This window comes from Pecten maximus, chromosome 4 (assembly GCF_902652985.1).
Source record: "Pecten maximus chromosome 4, xPecMax1.1, whole genome shotgun sequence".
Lineage (NCBI taxonomy): Eukaryota > Metazoa > Mollusca > Bivalvia > Pectinida > Pectinidae > Pecten > Pecten maximus.
Window position 1 is genome coordinate 36,717,056 of NC_047018.1, and position 22,894 is coordinate 36,739,949.

Genomic DNA, 22,894 nt, shown 5'->3' on the forward strand with positions numbered 1-22,894 from the left:
TTTAAGGACAACCTTTGAATTTTTATTGCAAAAAAAATTCTAATGACAGTGTAGAAGAGGGAAAATCACTCCACTATACAGAAAAACAGAATATCAACATAGCTGACAAAAGAACACACATGCCATTAGAAAAATCAACATTAGACACCCGTGCTTCGGGGTCAATAAATAAGACGTAATACGTGACCACATGTGGTGGAATTATGGGGCGAGTGCAGAAGACTCTTGTTGGCGTGTACAATAAATTAGTTTAAAATTTATGCAAGAATTCGCAACAAAAATTTGTCAAAAACTCAAAGAAACAAAGACTTAAATCCATTATGCTTTCAACACCGATTGTCACTTGAAGACAACACTCGTTATAACCATCTCAAGAAGTTTGTTGTTCTGACTACACGAGGACATACAGTCTATTCACTACTGTGTCTATACATTAAACTTTGATAAAACTCCCTGAATTTGTCAAATACAGATTTATAATTTGTATATTTTCGCTTCGCATTTAACTTGTTATTCTCTGCCTTAAGTTGTAGTGCTATATATATATGACTTTTCATAAATTTTTTGACATACAGTGCAATAATAATACCTTCTATAATAAATTATGTTTTGCTCAACGAAATTACAAAAAAGACTGTGATGCCCTGGGTTGAGGGTTAAACCATAGTAAAACAACATCTTACGCTGGCTTTTGTTTTCATTATAAACTTGTCACAAACACGTACGACTACAATACCAAACACACATTATTTACTGAGTACAGCCAGGTGCTGGCCACCGCCAAATTGTCCTAGAATCATTTGAAAGTTACAGAGTGAAGCACATAGTGATGTTAGCGGCCTTTTCCAGCTATCTAATAGAACTAACTAAGACTGTACTAGGACTATTTCCCAGAGTTCTGGAATGTAACCATAGTTTTCTGCCTATATTTCCCTAATACAACAGGCCTGACACACGACGGCAGCCCGCCGTACCCCACAGACATTACCACAACTGGACATGACGCTGGACAGCACCCACCCTACGCCACAAACGTCTTTACAATTGGACACCAATAAATACACTAACAGCTACAACAATAGAGTATACTTATTATCCATCGACACATATTAAATACTGTTTTGTGTAAAGACCAAAATATAATTACGTTTCTTCTGAATACACAGAATAAATATTTGACTATATAAAGTGAGGTAGTGATTAAAGGATGGCACACCCTGTCCCCTAGGGCATCAGAAGTGACCGGCCCCGCCCTGCCCGACCGGTCACACACATATAAACACTATGACTAGCTTTCTCACATCTCCCGGTAGTGTGGGCAGTAGGCAGTCACATACCATGTCAGTGTTAAACCATACATTGTGTTTTTTTCTTTCTTTCACAAGTATGGTTAACACACCATGAAATTCTAATTTATTTTCATTCTACTGAACATTAATATTTTTGTTTTTTTAAATATTTCAAAAATAACCTAAGCTGAACAAAAATAATGGTGGTTATGACAGTATTAAGTTACAAATAAAAAATCTGACAAATATCAATATTTAGGAGTCACTTGTGTGATATATAGACGGAGGTTTTACTAATTAACTAGACTATAGTAAATAAAATACAGATGGAAATTGTGTTGGATGAGGTCCGTTGGTCTAGTTTTGGTAACTTTGGTAAGCTGACCTATATGGCCAGGAAAGACTAGAATGTACATATACTTGCATCATTAAATGGCAGAGCAGAAGCTTATATGTTCACACATCAACTGGCTCATTTGACAAACTCATAATACAGTATACTTTACAAGCTTTAACTTGTCAACTTTTCTTCCTATATAAATCTACATAAGATTACAACATAATTTCTTTATCACTTAATCTATAAATAACATATACGGTTTTATTGATAGTCTTTTCAATGGTTCAAGATTTTAAGTCTTGAAAAATTTGATATAATAATCTCATAAAATCTTTTTTCATCCTACCATGACTTTTAAACCTGTTGAAATGGTTATTTACATTTAGTAAATGGTAGAAAGTAAGCTGAACTGCACCATGAATGTGAACATTGCACCAAGTCCCAATAATATCAGTCACACGCTCATGCACATACCCACATATTGCACTCATATAATATATATACATACATGCATACATCTATAACTATGAAATCACACAATAAATATTTATATGTAGAGAAATATACACACACACGTTCACACTCAAAATCAATAAAAAAACCAACTCTACAGTGAACACAGAAGCTTCCAGTCTGCCATTGTTTCATTATCATATCAATACATCTAACAGGAGAAGAAAAAAATTACTTCCTTATGCGACGAGAGAAAGAAAAAACAAACTCAAATATAAACTGTCCTATGCCACCACACCTGGTAGATCATATATATATATATAATTATATATATAATAGCTATAGTACAATATATTCACATATACAGGCAGTAACTGTCCAATTTTCATAATATTCAAACAGGATTATATATGTTAAGCCAGGAAAAACAAGAGCCTCACAAATCGGCATATCAAAAATAGAGTTAATCACGTCATCCGCATGCGTGGCCAACAGATATAACCTGTTGACCATGGAACTCTCTAGGAATGAGGAGAAAAAGGGAAGGGGTTCAAACAACCAATCAAAACACACACATGGAAAAAGTGTCATCATACAAGTTGTTGCTATTTTTACAATTTGTGATTGTGTTCACACAGACACAATGCTGTCAGTTAGCTGTGAGTACCAAGCTGGTCAAATAGACATTTCTGAATCTCATGGTAACCGTTCAGTCATGACCAAGGGTTATTTCAAAGGCGTTACCTTGACGATCGAAAATCACCAAGATAAAACTCAAAGAAACCACTCTTTGGAAAATCTATACATAATAGTATCCATCAAGTTCTATAGCAACAAAATCATTAATCGTATATATATTATAAATATCATAATTGCACAAAAAGTGAATATTGCATGGTTTTAAGACTCTGACATTGCAAGCCCAGTTTGAGATTTGAGTTAATAGAAAATGACCCGTATTATATAATAAGGCAGTGCTCCATATAGATACATTCTTGTTACATTTCAAGCTCAAGTCTGTAACTTGCAATAGCAGATGGTCATCATCATCATCATCACAGCCATACTTCAGGGGATACCTATCTCTAAACACTTGTAAGGAAAAATATACTACATTTTTTATACATACAATACCTCAGGAAGGAAACACCAACACATGTACAGTTATACACTAAACTTAAAATTTGTATACATGGAAAATAGAAATAACCATAGTTGATTTTTAAACAAAACAAAAAAGTCAATAACTGTAAATCCAATATTTTTCTGTCTTGATTTTCTATTAAGCAGGGAAAAAATCCCATAAAAGCTTTTCCATAATAATTCAATCATATTGTAGGTTTCCATGACAACAATCAGCTAGATTTCATCAGCTACCTAATTCCGTCGGTTGGTCATAAAATTCTAACATGCAATCAAAACGATGTCTTGACTAGTTTAGAGGTTAAAATAGAAAACAAGTATTAAGGTCAGCGTTGCCAGTGTTTCCTTATAAGGGAAGCTATGCAGAAAATAAAGAAAAGCTATTGAATGTGGATATTGACTAGGGTAAGTGATAGCATGGATACCTTTACATGGATATGTCCCTATCTAATGCCAGGTACTGTATATATATACAGAGCTGCATTTTAATTGTGACATAAACATGTACAGGCTATTAAAATACTCATATAAAGCACAATAGAAAAACAGATCAATTGTTACCATGAGATTCAAAAATTACTATTTTTTCACAAAAACAAATTTCAAACGTAATAATGAAGCTGACATCCGGTTAGATGTACAGCATCTGGACCATGGCAAGCTTGGAGAAAAACCAACACAAACCATGATATATATACATTTATATGGTTAGGCAAATATTTCAACCAAATGAAAAAACAATGTCAATTCTAAGAAAACAATCCTATTTAATGTCATCATCCACACACACCACATCAAACCTGTCATATATATAGAAATCACAAGAGTTTACACCCCAAAAAACAAACAAAATCTCATCTCTATAAATAAATAACAAGTCATTACTAATAGCCAAATAATATATACTTTTTAACTATTCATTAGTTCAAAACTTATCAATTAAATAAATGCAAAGAATCTTAATATAATATATTAATTTGTGGGGTTCAGGTCAAGATTGTGCTTAAATTACTAAAAAAATTAAATATATATGTATATATATGGGGCAAGATTTTCATTTAACTGCAAGGAATTGTAATTATAAAAAAATAATAATAATAATTGGTTCAAACCAACAAAATTTGAAAAAAAAAAAAAAAAAAAAATGGAAACTATAATCTACAAAACTTGATCGATCATAGCAACAAATAAACTATTGGAGTGTTACAATCGAACCAATGTGTAATACTGAGATTCTTGGCAGGCAGAATTAGCTAGCTACTACACATTTCCTGAAAAATTAGCTGCTGCCTTGAAACAAACAGAAAGTTATAACTAAGTGGACGATCTGCTGACCGTCACCACAACACACGGTATGGAACACAGGAAAACACACAACTAGAACCGAGTATCTAGTCAACTGATTGCACATAACCATTTTCATAAACACAGTTCTGTAATAATTAATGTGATAAATAATCAGAGTTTGACATCACCAATGATACACTGTGAATACCTGAACACACGACCAGTTCCCATCGCTTCCCCTACTCACTGCTCCATAGGGGTGAGGAGAAAGGTAACGGTCACCGGGGCACTCAGCCGTCGCTTCACTGGAATCTTCACCACGGAGGTGAGAAAGTCACTCTGAGAGGAGCAGTCCTCCAGATGGAATGACTGCTGATCGTCACTAGACATATCTTCCTGGAGGTCCTCAACAGCTTGGGCATGGAGACTACCTTGCTGGCGTACAATATTCCCTGAATCATCGTCGTCCATGCTCAAGCCGTTGTTACGGACCATTGACGACATGACTTGCCTCTTAGTATGGACACGGGCCATATGATGCTTAAGCTGTTTGGAGAAGCCAGTTGAAAAGTTACACAAATTGCACGACAGACGCATAGCCGACTTTCCGTTGTTGACTTTAAATGTTCTCTTACGGATGTGTTCCTCCCTGATATGGTGATGACAGAGGATAGGAGATGGGAAGCTTCGCTTGCAGGTTATACATCTGTAGGTTTTGATGTTTCCAGCGGTTTTATGAACAATAAGTCCATGACTGCCCTGTTTGACCTGCATGTTTTCCTTGTTAATAATATTATGCACTTTCACCTCATGGGAGCACACATTATTCAACCATTTGCTCTTGTAATCACAAATGGAGCATGTGTATAGTCTTTGTTTGATTTTGGTGCTGAATCGACGCTTCAAAGAAAACTTTGGACCAGTGAGATACCTCTTTGGGAGAGGCACAGGAGCATGCTCAAATGGTGTCTCTGGTGGTGATGGCGACTGCTGTGATGTGTTAAGACTGACCTGGGCATTATGCTCCTGGATCATGTGAAGATGCATGGACAGCTCACTGGGAAAGACAGCGTCACACAGGCGGCACGTCCTTTGCTCCATACCCATATCAAAGCCCATCATCAAATTTTTTCTGGCTCCCATTGGCATTCCTGGGATCATGCCAGCATGGTCCTTCATTATATGAGCTTTCAACCACTTGCTGCTTTTAAACCGTCGATCACACAGATAACAAACTTCACTGTAGTGATTGAAGTAGCGACTAGCCATGGCTTCATCCTCCATTTTTTTCATAAAATTTCTGGATGGTGCATCATGCATTTTTTGCTTTAAGCGCTCTTCATTCATGCGTATCATGTTGCTGTCAAGTCTAACTCCGAGAGGACTGCAATTGTTCCTATCACGAATGCTGAGATCAGTAGGCAAGGATGAGTTACTTGATGTTTCCACATCTGAGGTAGTTGGGGAATTATTCAAACTTGGTGACAATGAACTTTCACTAGGCAAGATACCATGCTTGTTAAGTTTGTGAGTACGAAGAAAATATTTGTTGCAAACTTCCTTGTTGCATATATCACAACTAACGCGTGAGGAATTTACAGGTTCTTTCCATCTCCAGGTGTGCTTTTCAAAGCCGCTCTTGCTTTTTTGGTTGCCACTCATGCTTAAGTTTAATGGCTTGTTGTTGTTGTTAATTGGACTGTTTGTATTGTTGCTATTCATCATCTGATTCATGCTGTTGTTCATTATGTTGCTGTTGTTCATTATGTTGCTGATGTTGTTGGTCATGATGTTGTTCATACTGTTGCTTACATTGCTGTTCATGCTTATGTTATTATTAATGTTATTGGAGTTGTTGTTGTTGTTGATAATGTTATTGTTCTTCATAAAGTTGGCAAGAGAAAACTTTTCCATATCTGGAGATTCTGATTTTTCACTTCGAATTCCATGAATGTTGAGGCGATGAGTCCTCAAAAAGTACTTGCTACAAAATTCTTTTTTGCAGATCTCACAATAAGCCTCAGGGTCAATTCCCATCTTGACGAGCTCATCATGGGATGGTTTTTCTAGGACTGCATTAGGCGAGAGGTCTGTCGGAACCTCAATGGCCTTGGGAAGAACTGGAAGTGGCAGGGAGGATGGCAGCTGTGGGCTGTGTAGGGAGAAGTCCTTTGGTTCAGACTTGACTTGGTGTGAGTGATGAGGTCTTTCAGATCTCATTTTTGGTGCTACAGGCTTTCCATTTTTGATTGTCTCAAAATCTCCAACAAACATCCGTTTGCCCAGTTTATCTTGTTTGTCAGTGTTGGGAGTCCCTACTCCATGAACTTTATACTTATGTACCTTAAGGAAGTATTTATTGCACAACTCCTTATTACAGATATCACAGGTTACACGATCTGCTAGCTTTGCTGCAACCATATTGCCAAACATGGTTGTCATGCCATTTTCTGGAACTTTGTTCTCCACATGTGGTTCCTCGACTACTCTAGATCCAGGAGAAATCTTAGCCATTGCTTCCTCTTTCTCACGCATAGAATTCACATTTCGCATAAATTCCTCTGTAAGAGAACCTTCCAATCCTTCATGAAGCATTCCATGAACCTGGATCCTATGAATACGGTACGTGTATTTGCTCGCAAATTCTTGGTTGCATAAGTTGCAATAGGTCACATAATTATCTTGGCTAGCAGAACTAGTGACTAGAGAGGTGCCAGGTTTGGGACTGGACTCTGGTTTAATGTACATTTTGTTGAGCTCTGAATTAGAGTAAGATACTGGGGTTTCTGAGGTAATTGCGGTTGAATCAATTGAAGAAGAAGGTTTGAATGGTGTTCCTGGAAGTCCAACAGGTCCAATGGGCACTCCTAGAGGAAACTCATCCAAGTACATTCCATGCTTGTTGGCTTTGTGTACTTTCAGAAAGTATTTGTTACAAAATTCTTTTCTACACAATTCACAGTAAGCTTCTGTATTAAGAACTCCCATTCCACTAGCCATTCCACTAGCCATTCCACTAGCCATTCCGCTAGCCATTCCACTAGCCATTCCGCTAGCCATTCCGCTAGCCATTCCACGCATGGGATCACTTGGTGTGCTGGGTAAGCTGGCTGAAGTTGTGGTGGTCGTTGAAGATTCTGGGCTACTTGCAGACATTGGAAGAGGCTGTGACATTCCAGGTGGTGTTGGGAGCTGGCTGTGTGGTGGCATCAGTGATCCTGCAGGTATCAGCATTGGGGCCATGAACGGATTCAAAACCATGACACCAGGCATGTTGGGCAAACCTGTCATGTTGGCCATTGAATGAGGTATCATTGGTGGAGCTATTGAAGTAGCAGAGGCCACGGCTGATGAGGTGATTGCATCAAGTTGTGCTTGCAAATCTTTGGATCGACCACCTCCACCACGCTTTCCAGTTGATGACCCTTCTGGTGGAGCTATTCCATGCACATCCTGCTTATGTTTTTTGAGGTAGTACTTGTTGCAGAAATGTTTCTGACAGAGTTCACAAAAGTCTTCCATGTCCTTGCCAACTTTTCCACTATTGCTATTACTGCCAGTACTGTTTCCGCTAGACACTGGAGTACTTTCCAGCTCTGGTTTAGGCATCTTTGCAGGTTCTGCTGGTTTTGCTGTTTTAGGTTCTGAGGCAGGTAAACTTTGAATGAAGTCCATGACTTTGAAAGATGAGGCAGATGATGGAGGCATCGAAGAAGGAGGAGGAGGGAGAACAGGCTGAGGAGGACTTAGCTCCTGAGGTAGCGGCATACTTGGTGGTAATGTATTCATAGAAAATGGTGAAGTTGCTGGGTCGAAAATACCATGTTTGTTAGCCTTGTGAGTCTTAAGAAAGTACTTATTACAGAATTCACGATCACATATTTCACAATACGCATCCTGATGAAAAATACGGCCAGAACCATTCAATTTACGTCCTTCCTCATTAGGATCGGTATATTTTTGTGAAGAATCGTCACAATTCACATTTTGCTCTGATAATTCGCTTCCATTTTCCTCTCCATTTGGATCAAACTGATTTCCTTGAAACAGTTCACTACCGAGCTGGTGATACTTTGTTGGAAATGAGTCTCTCATAGATTCCATGTCTGGAAAAATAGGAGGAGGACATTTTTCCTCACTGATCCGTTGAAGATGATGATACTTTGATGGGAATTCCTTTAGAGCATCCATCTCCTTAGCAACAGGTGTTGGCTGCTTTTCTTCGAGAGGACTACTAAGTTCTCTTTCTAAAGGAGGTATTTGGTGCTCTGTAGGGCTTCTTTGTTCGAAGTTCATAGCCCTTTGGTCCTCCTCCATGGGTCCCTCCGAGTCTATCCCAGGACTGCCTGCTCCGTTAACAAACTCCTCCTGAATCTCAGGGGGTTTCTGTGGTGGGAAGGCAGCCCCGGGATCAGCTCCTCCCTCGCTATCTGCACTATATGATACCCGTATAGGTTTGCTTTGTTTTCGACGACTTGACTTCATTTTGTCAAAGGCAAATGTCTCCATGGCTAGCATTTGTGCGGCAGTGGTTGGCAGAAACATTAAATCTGTTGGGTGGTTATTCAGTTTTTTGAGTTCTTGGTAGAGGCGATACTTCACCCCTGTATAAAGTTCCCCTTGGCGAGTATAAAGTTTCAGTTTCTGGGAACTTTCATCATCGGTTCAATGTGGCTGGAATCCACGTTCTTTTTTGTTAGCCTGCAAAATATAAATGATACAGCACATAAGTTAAGTATTACAAAGTATGAAATTATTTGTCATTAAAACTACCTATTTTATTATCTAATGATATAATGTCAATCATAAAAAAATTAATCATGAATCATTTAAATTTTTGAAAGTGAATTTTATCCCAATAATAAGGCATGGAGCAAGATTATTGACATTTTAGCTGTCATGTCAGCCTAGGAAAATGTTGTTTCCATGAGTATGTAAGATTGATGAAACTTGTCATTTTGGCTCACTCAGATGAAACCGTTTCATTAATCTCACATGAAATGGAAGTATGAATATGAAATGGAAGTATGAATGTTAAATTCTCTAAGTATACATAGATTAATTGCTTGCGTGTTCTTTTTTGTTATAAACAATAGAACCAATATGTGAAACAGTATGCGAGGTTAAGGACCTAGATACAAACCTATATAGCATACTTATATGTACACATTATAAAAAAAGCAAGAGATATATATTAAACCTATTATAACCATCCATCAAATATTGAAATAAAAAGTGACAGAGAAAAATGATTAATTCATAACAAAAAGAAACATTGTTTCCTAAAAAAACGAATATTATTTTATGATTGAGAAAAAAAACACCTTAACATGTTGCAATGTAAACTAAAATGAAATAATGATAATAAAAAAAATTTGTTAATAAAAAAGACAACATGTATCCTGAAAATGCATTGTTAAAATTTCAATTAAAAATCAACTGGTGCTGTAAAGTATACATATATACAGCACTCCTACAGTTTGAAAAATAGCACCATTTCCTCAAAGGACACACTTACCTATTTCATTCACACATGTATGAGATGGATTTTTGTTCTGTCTGACTTAAAACTGACCAACACATGCGTAATATATAGCCAGTGTCCAGAATTTGACATTTATTTGTAACACCATCCCACCTTGACCAATAGTAAACCCAGCACATCAATAATTCAATGGTATTACTTCAATCATCAATTAACAATATTCTGTATTAACAGTGTAACTATATCAAAGTTGAGAGTTAATTACCTACCAGTAGCTACCCAGTTTTCATGGTTCTCAAATTAACAACTGCCCATCCAATAAGCCTTGTAATATTAACACCCTACCAATGTGATAATAGGACACTGCTGACCAGCGGTCAAATCATTGAATTTGATTGTAAAACTGACTGATGTTCTATTGTATAAGGTCTAAATAACATGAATTGAAATACACCCGCGATCCTACACAATAGTGACCATGCCGTATAAGTGAAAAACAAATTTATTGAAGGTAGGAGCACAATAATGGGATACAGGTGATATACCTTACCTTAATGATGTCTGATTAGAGAAAAATATCACACTCTATCATACAATCTATTACCAGTTTTTACAGGTGTACTTCTCAACAATACAAATGCATTATATGTACAGAGTAAGCTCTCAGTTTCAGTCACGAATATTGGGATTAGATAAGTAGTTATATTAACATGGTATCACTGTTTGTCTATAAGGTTATATAAATAGCTCACAGAGCCTGTTCTAATTAGAGAACAGTGAGAAAGGCTACAATGCAAGTTGGACATGTGCCAAGTATTCTTCGACTTGGATTTCAATTTTCTACCAAGTGCTGCTATTAATCTGTACAGAAAATTTTCTCCATAATTCATCACTTTTACTCTATATCAATATTTATATGTTATCTCTATCTGGGTTTGAAAACACTAGAAAATCAAAATTAAAACTTAATCACAAAAAACAACTTATATATATATCATTGTGTTTAAAATGAATAACTTACTTTAGGAACAATACAAGCTTGTTATCCTAAGGGGAATCCATTCATCTGATTACTAATATCCATTTCAAATCCAGATAGTTCAAACTTTCATATTCATTTCATGGTACATACATTCCACAAGCTTATAGGATGTGTGTACCATGGGTGCTGTGTAAGTTTAGTAAGTCAAGGCTTTGACTCAGTGTATTCTGTACCTGTATATCATAAATAGCTTTAGGTGATCTGGTCAGGCCAATAATTATTAAACATTTTGAATCTGTTGCCTACTTCCCGGATAAAATTCAGAGTTGAAGTGATTGATGTACAAATATGCCCCCTGAAGGAAAATTACATGTAAAAGGTGGGAAGTTTGAGAGTATATGTATCACGATAATATTTTGAGTGTGACACAGGTATATAGTCATCCATATTGGGTTATGGATATTTTGATAAAATTTCAAATATTTCATCTATTCACTGAGCAATGGACAAACAATACTGTACAGAATTATGGGAGGACACATTGATAAAAATCAATCAACCGTGCCTTCCTTGTTAGCAAAACAGTATATAATTAGGTAGCATCAATGTATATTAAAATTTCATCAAAAGCTGGAGACAATTTGGATCCACATCAGTGATAACTCATCAAGCCATAAAAATAATCAGGATGAGGAGATCTAATCTTTCAGAGATTAAAACGTGAACTCCCGTGCTCTCAAAATATTATGTTTTATCAATAAAAATTTTCGAATGGTTAATGATGCTGAGAATTCTTAATTGTTTAATCATGTAAAGTATTTAGCAGTTCATAATCAAATTTATCAAGCATATAAACCCAAGATAGATATTAAAAGCACTATCAATGTTAGACCAATATTGTAATAATAATTATCATAGTTAAAACCTCTAGACCAGCAAACTACAGTAATTTATTTTAAATATTAAAACTACACATTTTTCAATTACAAACTGAAATTAAATACTTTATATTTCATAAATAATGAAGGGTCCTTTAGTACCATAGGCTAATTGCATGCAATTAGTAAATTTTGTGACTGAAAAACACAATGAAAGAGAATTACAAATTGAGAGGGTAGAATAATATTTGGATAATACTGCAGTGTGTTGGACGCAGCAGGCATCTGCTATATAGAATACAGCTATGATGGATTGCCAATTCTCTCCCCTCCTCTAGTATTTCCTTGCCAGTCAATCAGACACGTCCATTATCTAGTTGAAATAAATTGCCTTTATCTTAATGTAATTTCAAATAATAACCCCTCATTATCATGAAAATATTATTTCTGCTATCCCTGTTTTAAAGTTATTAAGTTTAATTATTCTCTTATTTTTTACTTTTGTTTCATTTCGGATTTTTTTTTAATCAAAAGAATAATATCATGTTTAAGTTTAATTCGGTAGAAACATCTGTTTTTCAACAAATATGGAACATTAATGAAACCTCTGTACCTGACAACTATTATACTGATGATTTGTTATGATGTTTGTCTTTATCTTTAATTGTCTTGATAATTGATTGATATGCATCAATATATCAACAGAAAATCTTGATTTTGTTGTTTTTAAATACCATATCAGGAATAAGTTTCATAATTTAAAATATTCTTTTGATTACCAACTTGCCTGTGAATGCATTATATTCCTGTCTGTTACTGCCAAAGACACGTTTATAGTTTTGTCTTGATTTCCATTTTTGTGATGCTGTGCCAACTCTGTTTACACACTTATTTTTTGGTATCGGAGCCACGTATTCTTGTCTCTATATAAACCAGTAGGACTGGGTTACATCAGATGTACTAATTAATTTCTTGTGATGTCTTTGTAGTTACGAATACAACATGATCCATGTTAGCAATTATAGTGCATAGCCACGAATCCTTAGCGATAATATTGAAACTATTATTTGAACCAAGTTTCAAAATCTTCACAAATTTGTCTTCTGAAACACATAAATCCCAAAGATAATGTGCCTAATATATGTAAAATTATTTCATGCACACATCTTAAATATTTTTTCTTTGATGTGAATATATCAACGTTGTATCATGTCACTACATTCTCCATAAAACGCGACTTTCGTTTCATTAATCATTCCACCAAAAAACAGAAATTAAACCCTAGGAGACATGGGCTGTGTTTTTGATGAGTGGCTGCTTTTATGAGTCCTGTTTTAACAGACTTGAACGAGTGATTGGGGTTTGGACTGGGTAAATGCCACAATCATTAAGTACAGTACAATTTAATACACTTGACTTGTGCATAATCCTTTGTTAGATGTCAACAGCCACAAAAGCCTTATGTCCGATATCCAACCCAGGGTAATGCAAGTGTTTCTGATCAATATACTATTAGTTTCCTTTTTTAAGTATCAAACAATGGAATAATAAAAGCAACATGGGATAATTAGGTTTTTCGACCAAACATACAGCTACTTATACACGAGATATTTGCTAATTTAATCCTACAGTCAGTCGAAACAAATTTTTAAATTGACATAGTGACAGATTTAGCAATCTGTATATGCATTCCCCCAAATAAGTATACTCTGGTTACTCATAGAACATTCCAATACCATTGATCATTTTTCATATGAAAAAATTGTGCTAATTCATGTCAATGGAATTTTTGATATTTATTTTTCTACTGAAGACCTCTAATGAGTGTAAAGTCACATATTATTGATAATTAATCCCTATTCATCTTTCCCCACACCATACATGTATACAAGTTCCCAGAAAATGCTTGAGGTTTAAAGAATTATTTATCTTTCGGATTGTCTTGCCAAGCAAAATATTGATCACAAAATCAATGTGAAATTAAACAGAACAAAAGAAGCATGCGCTGATACTACTGATTGAAATAAAATCACGCTGCCCAGTCAATATTTCAATCCTTAGTGCGGATCAATGTTAAACCTTTGGAGTTGTTTTGGTCATGGTGTTTTTCTACCAGATCAATGCTGGCTTGCCCAATCCAAACATGAACATGACAGTGACATTTACATATAAAGTTCTATCACAGAAATGGTCCAATTTAAGACATAAAACCTGATCAAAAAGGGAGGAAAATCATTAACTAGACGATAAAAGAAAAATTGATTCAAGTTTATATTCCAACAAGCCATTGTTAAAATTGATTTCATTGAAAAATCCAACAAATATATGAATCAACGCTACTTTACCTCAGTGACAGTGGAGAAAAACCCTGCATCTTAATTACTCAGCCATGAATGAGAACTGATGATAATCTTTCATATGCCTAATTAGTTCAGGCAAGCACATCATAAAATTCTGTTTCCATTACAGCCAGCCAACAGTTTCAAATGGTCTTCCTGTGGAGTGACCAACTCAATCCAGTATTTGCATAATGTTATGAGATAGCACAATTGGAAGTCATTTAATTATCGGTGGAATTTTATTTTACATTGGTCCCTTCAGACAGGCTCATCCTATTGATTATCCACGACCTCTGTAAACCCTGGCCAGCCAATGCACATGTTAAGTTACATGTAGGTACGTGTGTGCATGCATGCGATTTATCTAGGTTTGCCACAAAAATAACTATAAATCTGTCAAGCTATGCACAATCTTCTATCATCTGCATTAGAAGTAGTTCACACAAAACTAAATGATATACCTAATATCATATCAATTTCATTAAGATGATTAACTTTATATATCCCTAATAGTTTTGTCTTGATCAGATGTCATGCAGCTTTTATGATTTACAATTTGTTGACAGTACATTTTGTGATATTAAATAAAGTTTGATTAAATTGATTGCCTTTCATCAAATTGAAATGTCAGAATGAAATTGCAAAGCAAATTAGAATCTGACACCATCACATTTGTTAATAAAACCCTGCATTTTCATTTTGAATTGAATATTGTGATATTTCAAATTTGAAAAAAATACATGGTATTTTGAAGAAATTTTTATAGATATGTTATTTCAATTTAGAATTCAGTGGTTTCTTTATAAGTTGGGTATCTTATAGTGTACTACTACAAATATTTGAAGATTATCAAACTACTTTTTTTTCACTAGCTACAGGTATATTATAATTTTATATTGCAAACCAACTACCCTTCCATTTCCTTAAAGTTTCAATTGATAGATCAACTTTTAAAGTAAGTAGAGAACCAAGTAACTTTGGTGTAAAACAGATGTAAATTTGTACTGTAGCATGTTTAGAGAAGGCAGCAGTATATATGTAAATGACTTTGTACAGAATTAGTAACAGCCTCAGTGAAAACGGATACCTAGACACATGGTAATCATAAAATCACCACGCTTGCCATCTTCCACAGACAGGAGTATGTCCACATATTTTAATACATTTTGTCAAAGAAAATGGCCTGCTGTAGCACAAGACAATCACAAATACTGGCATGCCTAACATCTGTTTTTGATCTTTTTATCAAATATTCTACACCAGTTCCCATTTTATGTACCTATGAATAATTAAAATCTCTTTCCATACAGCTTAATTGAAAAAATACATCAAAGGATTAGAACATTTTCACTTTGTTTACAGAATGATTTACCATTTGTAGGATTATTGACTGTAAGAAGGAAATAAATTCTTTGTTCTTACCTAGATACATGGGGTGCAGGATGATCCCCCCTGGAGTACAGGGGTGCTAGCAAGGGTGTCAAGCAGAGATAAGCCAGACCACACCTTATAATGAGATAAGGCCTATCACACAATATCTAACAGTCCTTCCACACTGATGACAAAGACTCCACAGATAGTCACCATAAGTGATATATTTCTTATCTTTAAACATAAAAACTATGACATGCTTCAACACTGGCCATCAAATTTCCCAAATATGGACAGGGTTTATTTCAAACATGATTGTATCAGCCCATAATAGCCCCTGGTCACTGTTTTATTATTCGAACAAGAAGGGTTTGATGGATCACTAGCCATGATCACAAAGCCAGCACTGGACAGGTCATAAGTCACACAGGTGTAATCAAATATCACCAGCTATTGTCAAGCCAGGTATTTTAAACACTGTTCAATTGCTTCAATAATACAAAAATCCATGATGGATTAATTAATCAGGTATCAATCATTATTGGAGACAAGAAAAATAGACATGCCAAATCAAGGTTTAAAATCATGTGTTTTTTCACTTTCATTTGAAACTTGATCCACCATCGATTCACTTACTACACTATCACTTTCAAAAGAAAAACATCATGTTAATTTCCATCTGTCGAGATTTAAATCCACTGTTAAATAGCTTTGGAGCAAAACATGGAAATTTGATAAATTCAATCAATATTCAATCTGTTTAAGCTGTGTTGAAAAACTGTAACAGTCGGCCCTCCTTTGATACAAGCTTTACAGTGAACAATAGCCCCACAGCACAAAGCCCCACAAACAATGCCCTGTTATAGAGCAACAAGATAGATACAGATGGTTCTTCTTCAAAATGAAATTAAAACATAATAAAGTCAAGAAACACTTACTGTGTAAAAGTCCAGTATATAATTCACTTTTGCCAGTAACATAAGAAATAGAGTCGACTCCTCCCATACTCCAAAGCCAGCTTATTGAATTAATTACTTTTGAATTTATTATATTTGTTCGGTTTGCTGCATAAATTTTTAACGTGACCGGTCGATAAATCATTCATTATTTTGAAAGCTGCACGAAAACACCACTACAAACGATCGAAAATGTACGCTTTGTAATTACAAGGGTCCGTACGCAGACTATCCACTGTGTCCAGTCTTACAGCGCACACACTGCAGTGTGCACGCACGTCACAAATACAAACCAATACAAAGTCTTTAGAAGAATAAATATTGGATGAAATCCAGAGAAATTCACGACATTCCACTCACAAAACTGTAGAAACTGTTTGTAGATAAACATCAAGTTGTATACTACAGCATCCTTCGTAATATCACAAAACTGTAACTCCGTACGCCCGAAAACACTTTTACTTTCTAAAACTTCATAAAAATGAAAAACATCCTGAGCTGGTGTTGTTTATAGCATAAAAACAATATGGCTTCGCCTCTGATACTCCAGGCCAATTTTTGTAAGTACCATCACAAGTGCTACACAAGCCGAGAACGGGAGGCTGTGAGCGTGTGTATCGTAAATTAAAATTTTAACCGAGCATTCCCATATCATACTGGACAGTACATAGCAATATTCATCAGCTGTTTAACAAAGTTTAAATACACTTACCGAACTTCGAAATAACTTCATTGGGTAGTCCATAGTTACTTACACTTGGGAAAATTACCAAAACACAACATTCCATTAAGATATGATTAAATCGAAAGAAAAAAATTACCTCACGGACTGCCGCACTCGCCTATTCTCGCCATCTTGTTCTTTTCATACCCAGCATGCCTTTCTATGCAAACCAATATGGCGGCAGGGAAAACACGTTGTGATTATATGAAGCACTCTCCGTGTTATGGCCAGTAGTTTTAAGGTGAGTAATTTAAATTAAAGACTTGTCATTGCATAGAAACTGCATTTCAAGATTTCTTGTCATATACTAATTTGCATAGCCAGTTCTTTTACGTTGAGATGTCGCATGGCTTGGAATTTCACTCGATCTGGTTGAGCTGATGTTTATCAACACACGTTATTGTGTTGGGCCTGTTAGAGGCTATTGTTTTGGCCGAAGAAATGAATTCACAGGGGGATGGCACATGTCATACACATAGCTCACGCCCACTCGTTTTTAGGGGCTGGACTTGCTTGCATCACTCGAAAATGAATATTAAATTATAATCATCTGAAGACTGGGATTTCCAAATAAGTCATTTTCCTTATTACCATGGATACGCCTAATATATATACTTGACATTAAGCAGTTTAACAAATTACAGCTTCTAGCTAGGCGGCGCGCGACTGGTCAGAATTATTAGATTAATTTGCATTTTAATGAGGCAGGGCAGACTTGGATAACGTGCATCAGTTCATGTCGAATGGTAAATATCAGATTTTGAAAGCTGATACATGTTAGCGTGTAGATATTGAATCTGGAAGCAGCATGGCTTCAGAGAGACCAAGGCATGGGTAACAACTGAGCCATATTTCTTACATTCTCTTGTCATAGAATTACATGCACATACATTTAGATATGTAGGGCTTGTTATCAGCTTATGATAGTGATTAATCCCCAAATGTAAACTGAAATCTCTAATTAGATACATGAGGAGTTATTTCATAAAAAAAAGGAATTTAGGGGAGCAATATAGAAAAATTAAATAATTTACAAAATAAAAGTGAAAATCACAATTTCATTGTTTATTTGTTTTACATTAATCAAAACTATTTCAAATTTAAACTTCTTTATATGGAGATTGTCAGTAATTATTTAATATTTCCTTGATATGTGTATATTTGGTAAAGTTTATGAATTGTAACCCATTCATAAACAGTAAAATTTAAATATCTGTTAATTGTTTAAATTTCATATTGTAATTAAATTTGATGATATTTTGATAAATAGACATATTTTCACTGCCCTTTGTCGACATATTTTATTTATTATACAAAGAAACCATTCTGTTTGATCTTGTGTTTGTTTATCAGATCAGTACATTCCAAACAAATATTGTTTTGACAGTGTGAACTGTTTGTACAGAACATATAATGCTTTCATTGTTCTTTGTGTTTCTAATTGCTTTGAAGTGGACTGGTCAATGATTCATACATTGAATGTTGCTGTAATGTTTATATCAGTTTGGCATTTAAGCAAATTATGCATTATGCAACTAAAAGAAAAATAACATGTACCGTATGTTATTGAGATCTATATATGTTAATAAATGTTTAACATCCTCATGCAGCAGAATTAAATACCCCCCCCCCCCAAAAAAAACCCCTACAGATAGAAATATTCAATTAGTATATCAAAAAAGTGAAATAAATTTGTTTTAAAGTAAAGAAGTTTTTTTTGTGGTTAAGTTTTCTCATGTTTTGTTTTTAGTTTTATGATAACGAACATTTTATTGCATAAAACTCAGAGACCAATAGTCTTGAATAGAAATACAAAATATCATTGAGATCAGAAATCAATCTAATAAATTAATCAAATGCATAGATGTTAAAATTAAAATAAAAATAAAAATTAACAGGATAAATTTTATTTGAATAGAAAACTTTTCTGAATAACATGTCCATTTTTATATTTCATTTATTACTTGTGAAGTTGTGTAGAAACCTTTTTTAGCCATTCAAATGCATAAATTGGCTTAAGCATAAATTGGCTTAAGTATTCATCAATATACAGATCTGTATTTAAATTCATATCTCCAAATTAATGATGAAAAAATATTTGGAGAATATATGTGTTAAAGGTATTCTAGTTCTTTTTTTTTTCTTTATTTTTTCTTTATATTTCTATTCTATCAAAAGCACAAAATATCTTATCTATACCAGATACTTATACTCTGCAATGTGAATTTTACTTTACTTGAAATAAAAATTTGAAGTTTGCTTTAAAGGAAAATTATTAGCATAATATGAAGTACAATGCTTTCCCCTTTAAAACATGATAGTTTAAATCCAGTAACAGTGTTTAAGTATGATTTCCATATTTTACAATGACAGTAAATTTGGATTGAAATATTATGTCACCTGTAATAATACATGACCCATCAACTAACATCAGATCAACATCAGCCTTCAAAAGGTAATAAATCAGAGACATAGTCAGCTGATAAGGCTAATTGGTGATGATTACATCAGGGAGGACACATGGCAGGTATATACTGTATATCTGGTTATAAGTCTTACCTGTGTGAACACAGATTGGCGGCCTACCTGTGGAGCTATTGTTGTTCACCTTGTCAACACTTAGTCAGTAGAAATATAGCTAGCATTGTGAAGGGTATAAATCGCTGTGACTGACATAATCGCCCCCTATCTGATTCACTCCTATTGAATGATCTAGGTTGAGATTGACATGCACGTTTGTAGTTATAGAGGTATGATAATCATTTGCATATTTAGTAAATAAGATTTGTTTCTAGATTAAATAAATAAAACAAACAGTGCTATTTGTTAAACATATTTCTGAAGATTATGATATATATTTTCTTGTGAAAATAAGTTTGGTTGCAAAAAAAAGAACAGGATGTTTTTTAATTCTCTGGTTGCAAAAAAAAGCAAAGGATGTTTTCTAATTCTCGGTGGTTATAATCTCTCTGAATAAATAGAGACTTAAGATAAATATTGCAGACATTTTAACTTTATTATTGAAATTTTAGTTAGCAGCATTTATATTGAAAAAAAAAGATTTGATATGCAAACTTATTTGGAATTGTTAGGAAAAGTGATTATATATATATATATAACATTTTAAAAAGCAAATCTTCAACATATCTATAGATATTTTGAATTTTTGAAAACTGATCATATGTCTGATAATTATTATTCTAAGGCATTAATCAACAGCATTCTTACTAAATAACATCCAACTTACTTTATGAAATGCTTAGATTTAAATCTTACAAATTAACAGTAATACCGGAGACCTGAATCCTGCCCTTCTGTATGTATACTAAATGTACATGTTTGTAGGCGAAGATCTACCTCACCTGTGGCATGTCTGTTCAGCTTGACAAATGACAGGACATAGTTTTAGGTTAAGATGTTTAAAGATCAACACCTGTAACTTACCTGGGGTCCTATACACAGAGAGGGATGTTTACAATTAATGGAATAGCTGGAGTTTTTGTCATGCAGAACATTTCATAAATACAAAAAAATAAAGATGAAAAATCTTTGAACTTTTACAATTGACACAAGAATTTATATATATGGGTACTATGGTATATACAAGTTTGCCTTTTTTTCACAACTGTACTGTATAAGTAATTTTATCATTGAAAATGTCACAAGATTTATGAGTGTATTTTGTGTATTCATTTATCAAGAATTTATACCTTAAATATCACTTTTACCAAGCTATGGTTTGTTAGTAAAATAAAGGGAGATAACCAGCTGCCTATTGGTATAAGCCCCCTGTAATAAGACATTGATATGTTGATAACACAGAGCTAATTGTTGTAGCTGTCAGAGGTACATCACCCACACTAGGCTTGGCCAAACACTTACCTTGTGCACAGGTAAAAATCAGGTGTATTAATGCTCATCTGCTGACCAACTGTCCACTAAACAAAATTGGTGAGCTACTTCTTGACCAGTTATGTCCAGAGGTACATTTGGAACAAGAGAAGTAGATTTGAAGGAGAAAATATATATTTATGGTAATTGCGTTAGGTCGGTGTGATGTCCAGGCGTATGGCCTGAGGGCCTGTGTCAGTCCAGCACACTAACAGCCACCAGCTTTATCAACTTCACCTTCAACATTTAATATCGCTTTAAATCGTGTCCTGCCTGCCTTCAAAAGAAATATTTTAAATGACCCATTTAACTGGCATTTCTGTCATAAAATTTCTAGTCACAAGATATTAACTATGATATACAGAATTTTTTTTTATTCCGTAAAATAAAGTCATTCAAACTGATGTTGAAAGCTGGATTTTGGCAAACAAATTACACTTTTATATCCTACTAGATGGGGAAAAAGTTTGCATAGCTTTTATACTTTAGCTTTGTGTGAATTGAAAAGTTTAAGGTCAGAAAAGAGTCAGGGGTGTTTACGAATTTTAAATATTTTCTTTGAAACCCAATAGCTGTTGAATTTGAGATGAAAATATTCAATTACTTTTCTCAAATATAATTGAAACTTCACACATTCCTTTGTGTATCTGTCTTCAAATGAAATGGGCAAAAGGTAGTATGTTGAAATATTTAAATTGAATTATATTTTTTCATTTAAAAGTGAAAAGATATAAAGTTCTGTGGCGAAACATGAACATTTCCCAGGCCTTGGTCAAAAGGTGACGAGGTGTATGTTATTGAACTATTTCCTTGGACATTCTCCATACAAATTAATTAATAATTTTCATACGAACAAAATTTTGTAGTGTGTATATTCTAGAACTCGTATCAAAGATTCAAATTTCTTTATTCTCAATTTTGTTTATGGTAGATTTTTTTTTTCAATATGTGTTTAAAAGACATAAATAAAACGGCACGAAACTCTCAATAAGATTTGACACAAAGCAGCTTATATGGAGACACAGTAATATGGCTATTGCCTTTTGAAGTATACTTCTGTACTATTTAAGTAGCTTTTATTATAAAATAAAGAGAAACAAACAAGCATAGGTGTTGTTAAAACAATTTCCAGTAGAAATATATATATGGTATTTATCTTGATATATATTTTTTGTAGGGTATTTGTGAATAGACATTGCCTTGTATGGTACCGGGTATATGTGTTTTTATAGGAAAGATTACAAAATGATAATTTTAATTTTATTGAAAAAACATAGTGACAGAATAACTAATATATATATATAAATCAATGTATAAATGTTGGTAAATAGCATTGTAATGGTTTTTTGTGAGTTATATGTACCTGTTGGATGTCATTATCCCTGTGGGTTAAATGCCCTTTCCTGACCACAGAAAAGGAAAAAAATCCAAATCCTGTATGGTTGCTATGGCTACATAAGAACAAGAAATGTACTTTAAAGTACTGATAACTGAATAGAAAATTTGATTTGTAAAGTAGATCTGTGAGTCAACAGCGGCTACTCCTGACAGAAGCTGGTTCTGGTTTGAAAGGTTTCCTGACCATCGCCTCAGTATCGATCTCTCACAGGTGTCGTTCGTTTTAATCTTCTTCAACAGAAACGGATGATTACAGTTTTTGTGGACAATACTGAAACTGCTGATAATTCAATGGCTAAGTAAATAAAGAATTTTAAATGAGGAGGCTGAGTAATGAGATACATAGATTACTTACACA

The 22,894-nt window shown here is 34.3% G+C and overlaps 1 protein-coding gene and 1 long non-coding RNA gene across 2 annotated transcripts in view; one reads left to right on the forward strand and one right to left on the reverse strand.

Moving 5' to 3' along the window:
• On the reverse strand, positions 1-17,453 carry LOC117325989. Its single transcript, XM_033882540.1, has 2 exons — positions 17,345-17,453; positions 1-9,213 (listed from the first exon to the last, which is right to left on the reverse strand). Exon 2 carries the CDS (start codon positions 9,055-9,057, stop codon positions 4,756-4,758), a length of 4,302 nt encoding a protein of 1,433 aa, XP_033738431.1. The 5' UTR covers positions 9,058-9,213; positions 17,345-17,453; the 3' UTR covers positions 1-4,755.
• Positions 17,394-22,894, forward strand: part of LOC117325991 — a 27,495-nt gene continuing 21,994 nt past the window's right edge. Inside the window, exon 1 of the long non-coding RNA XR_004532404.1 lies at positions 17,394-17,488. This is a non-coding gene — a long non-coding RNA (uncharacterized LOC117325991). The remainder of the gene's footprint in view (positions 17,489-22,894) is intronic.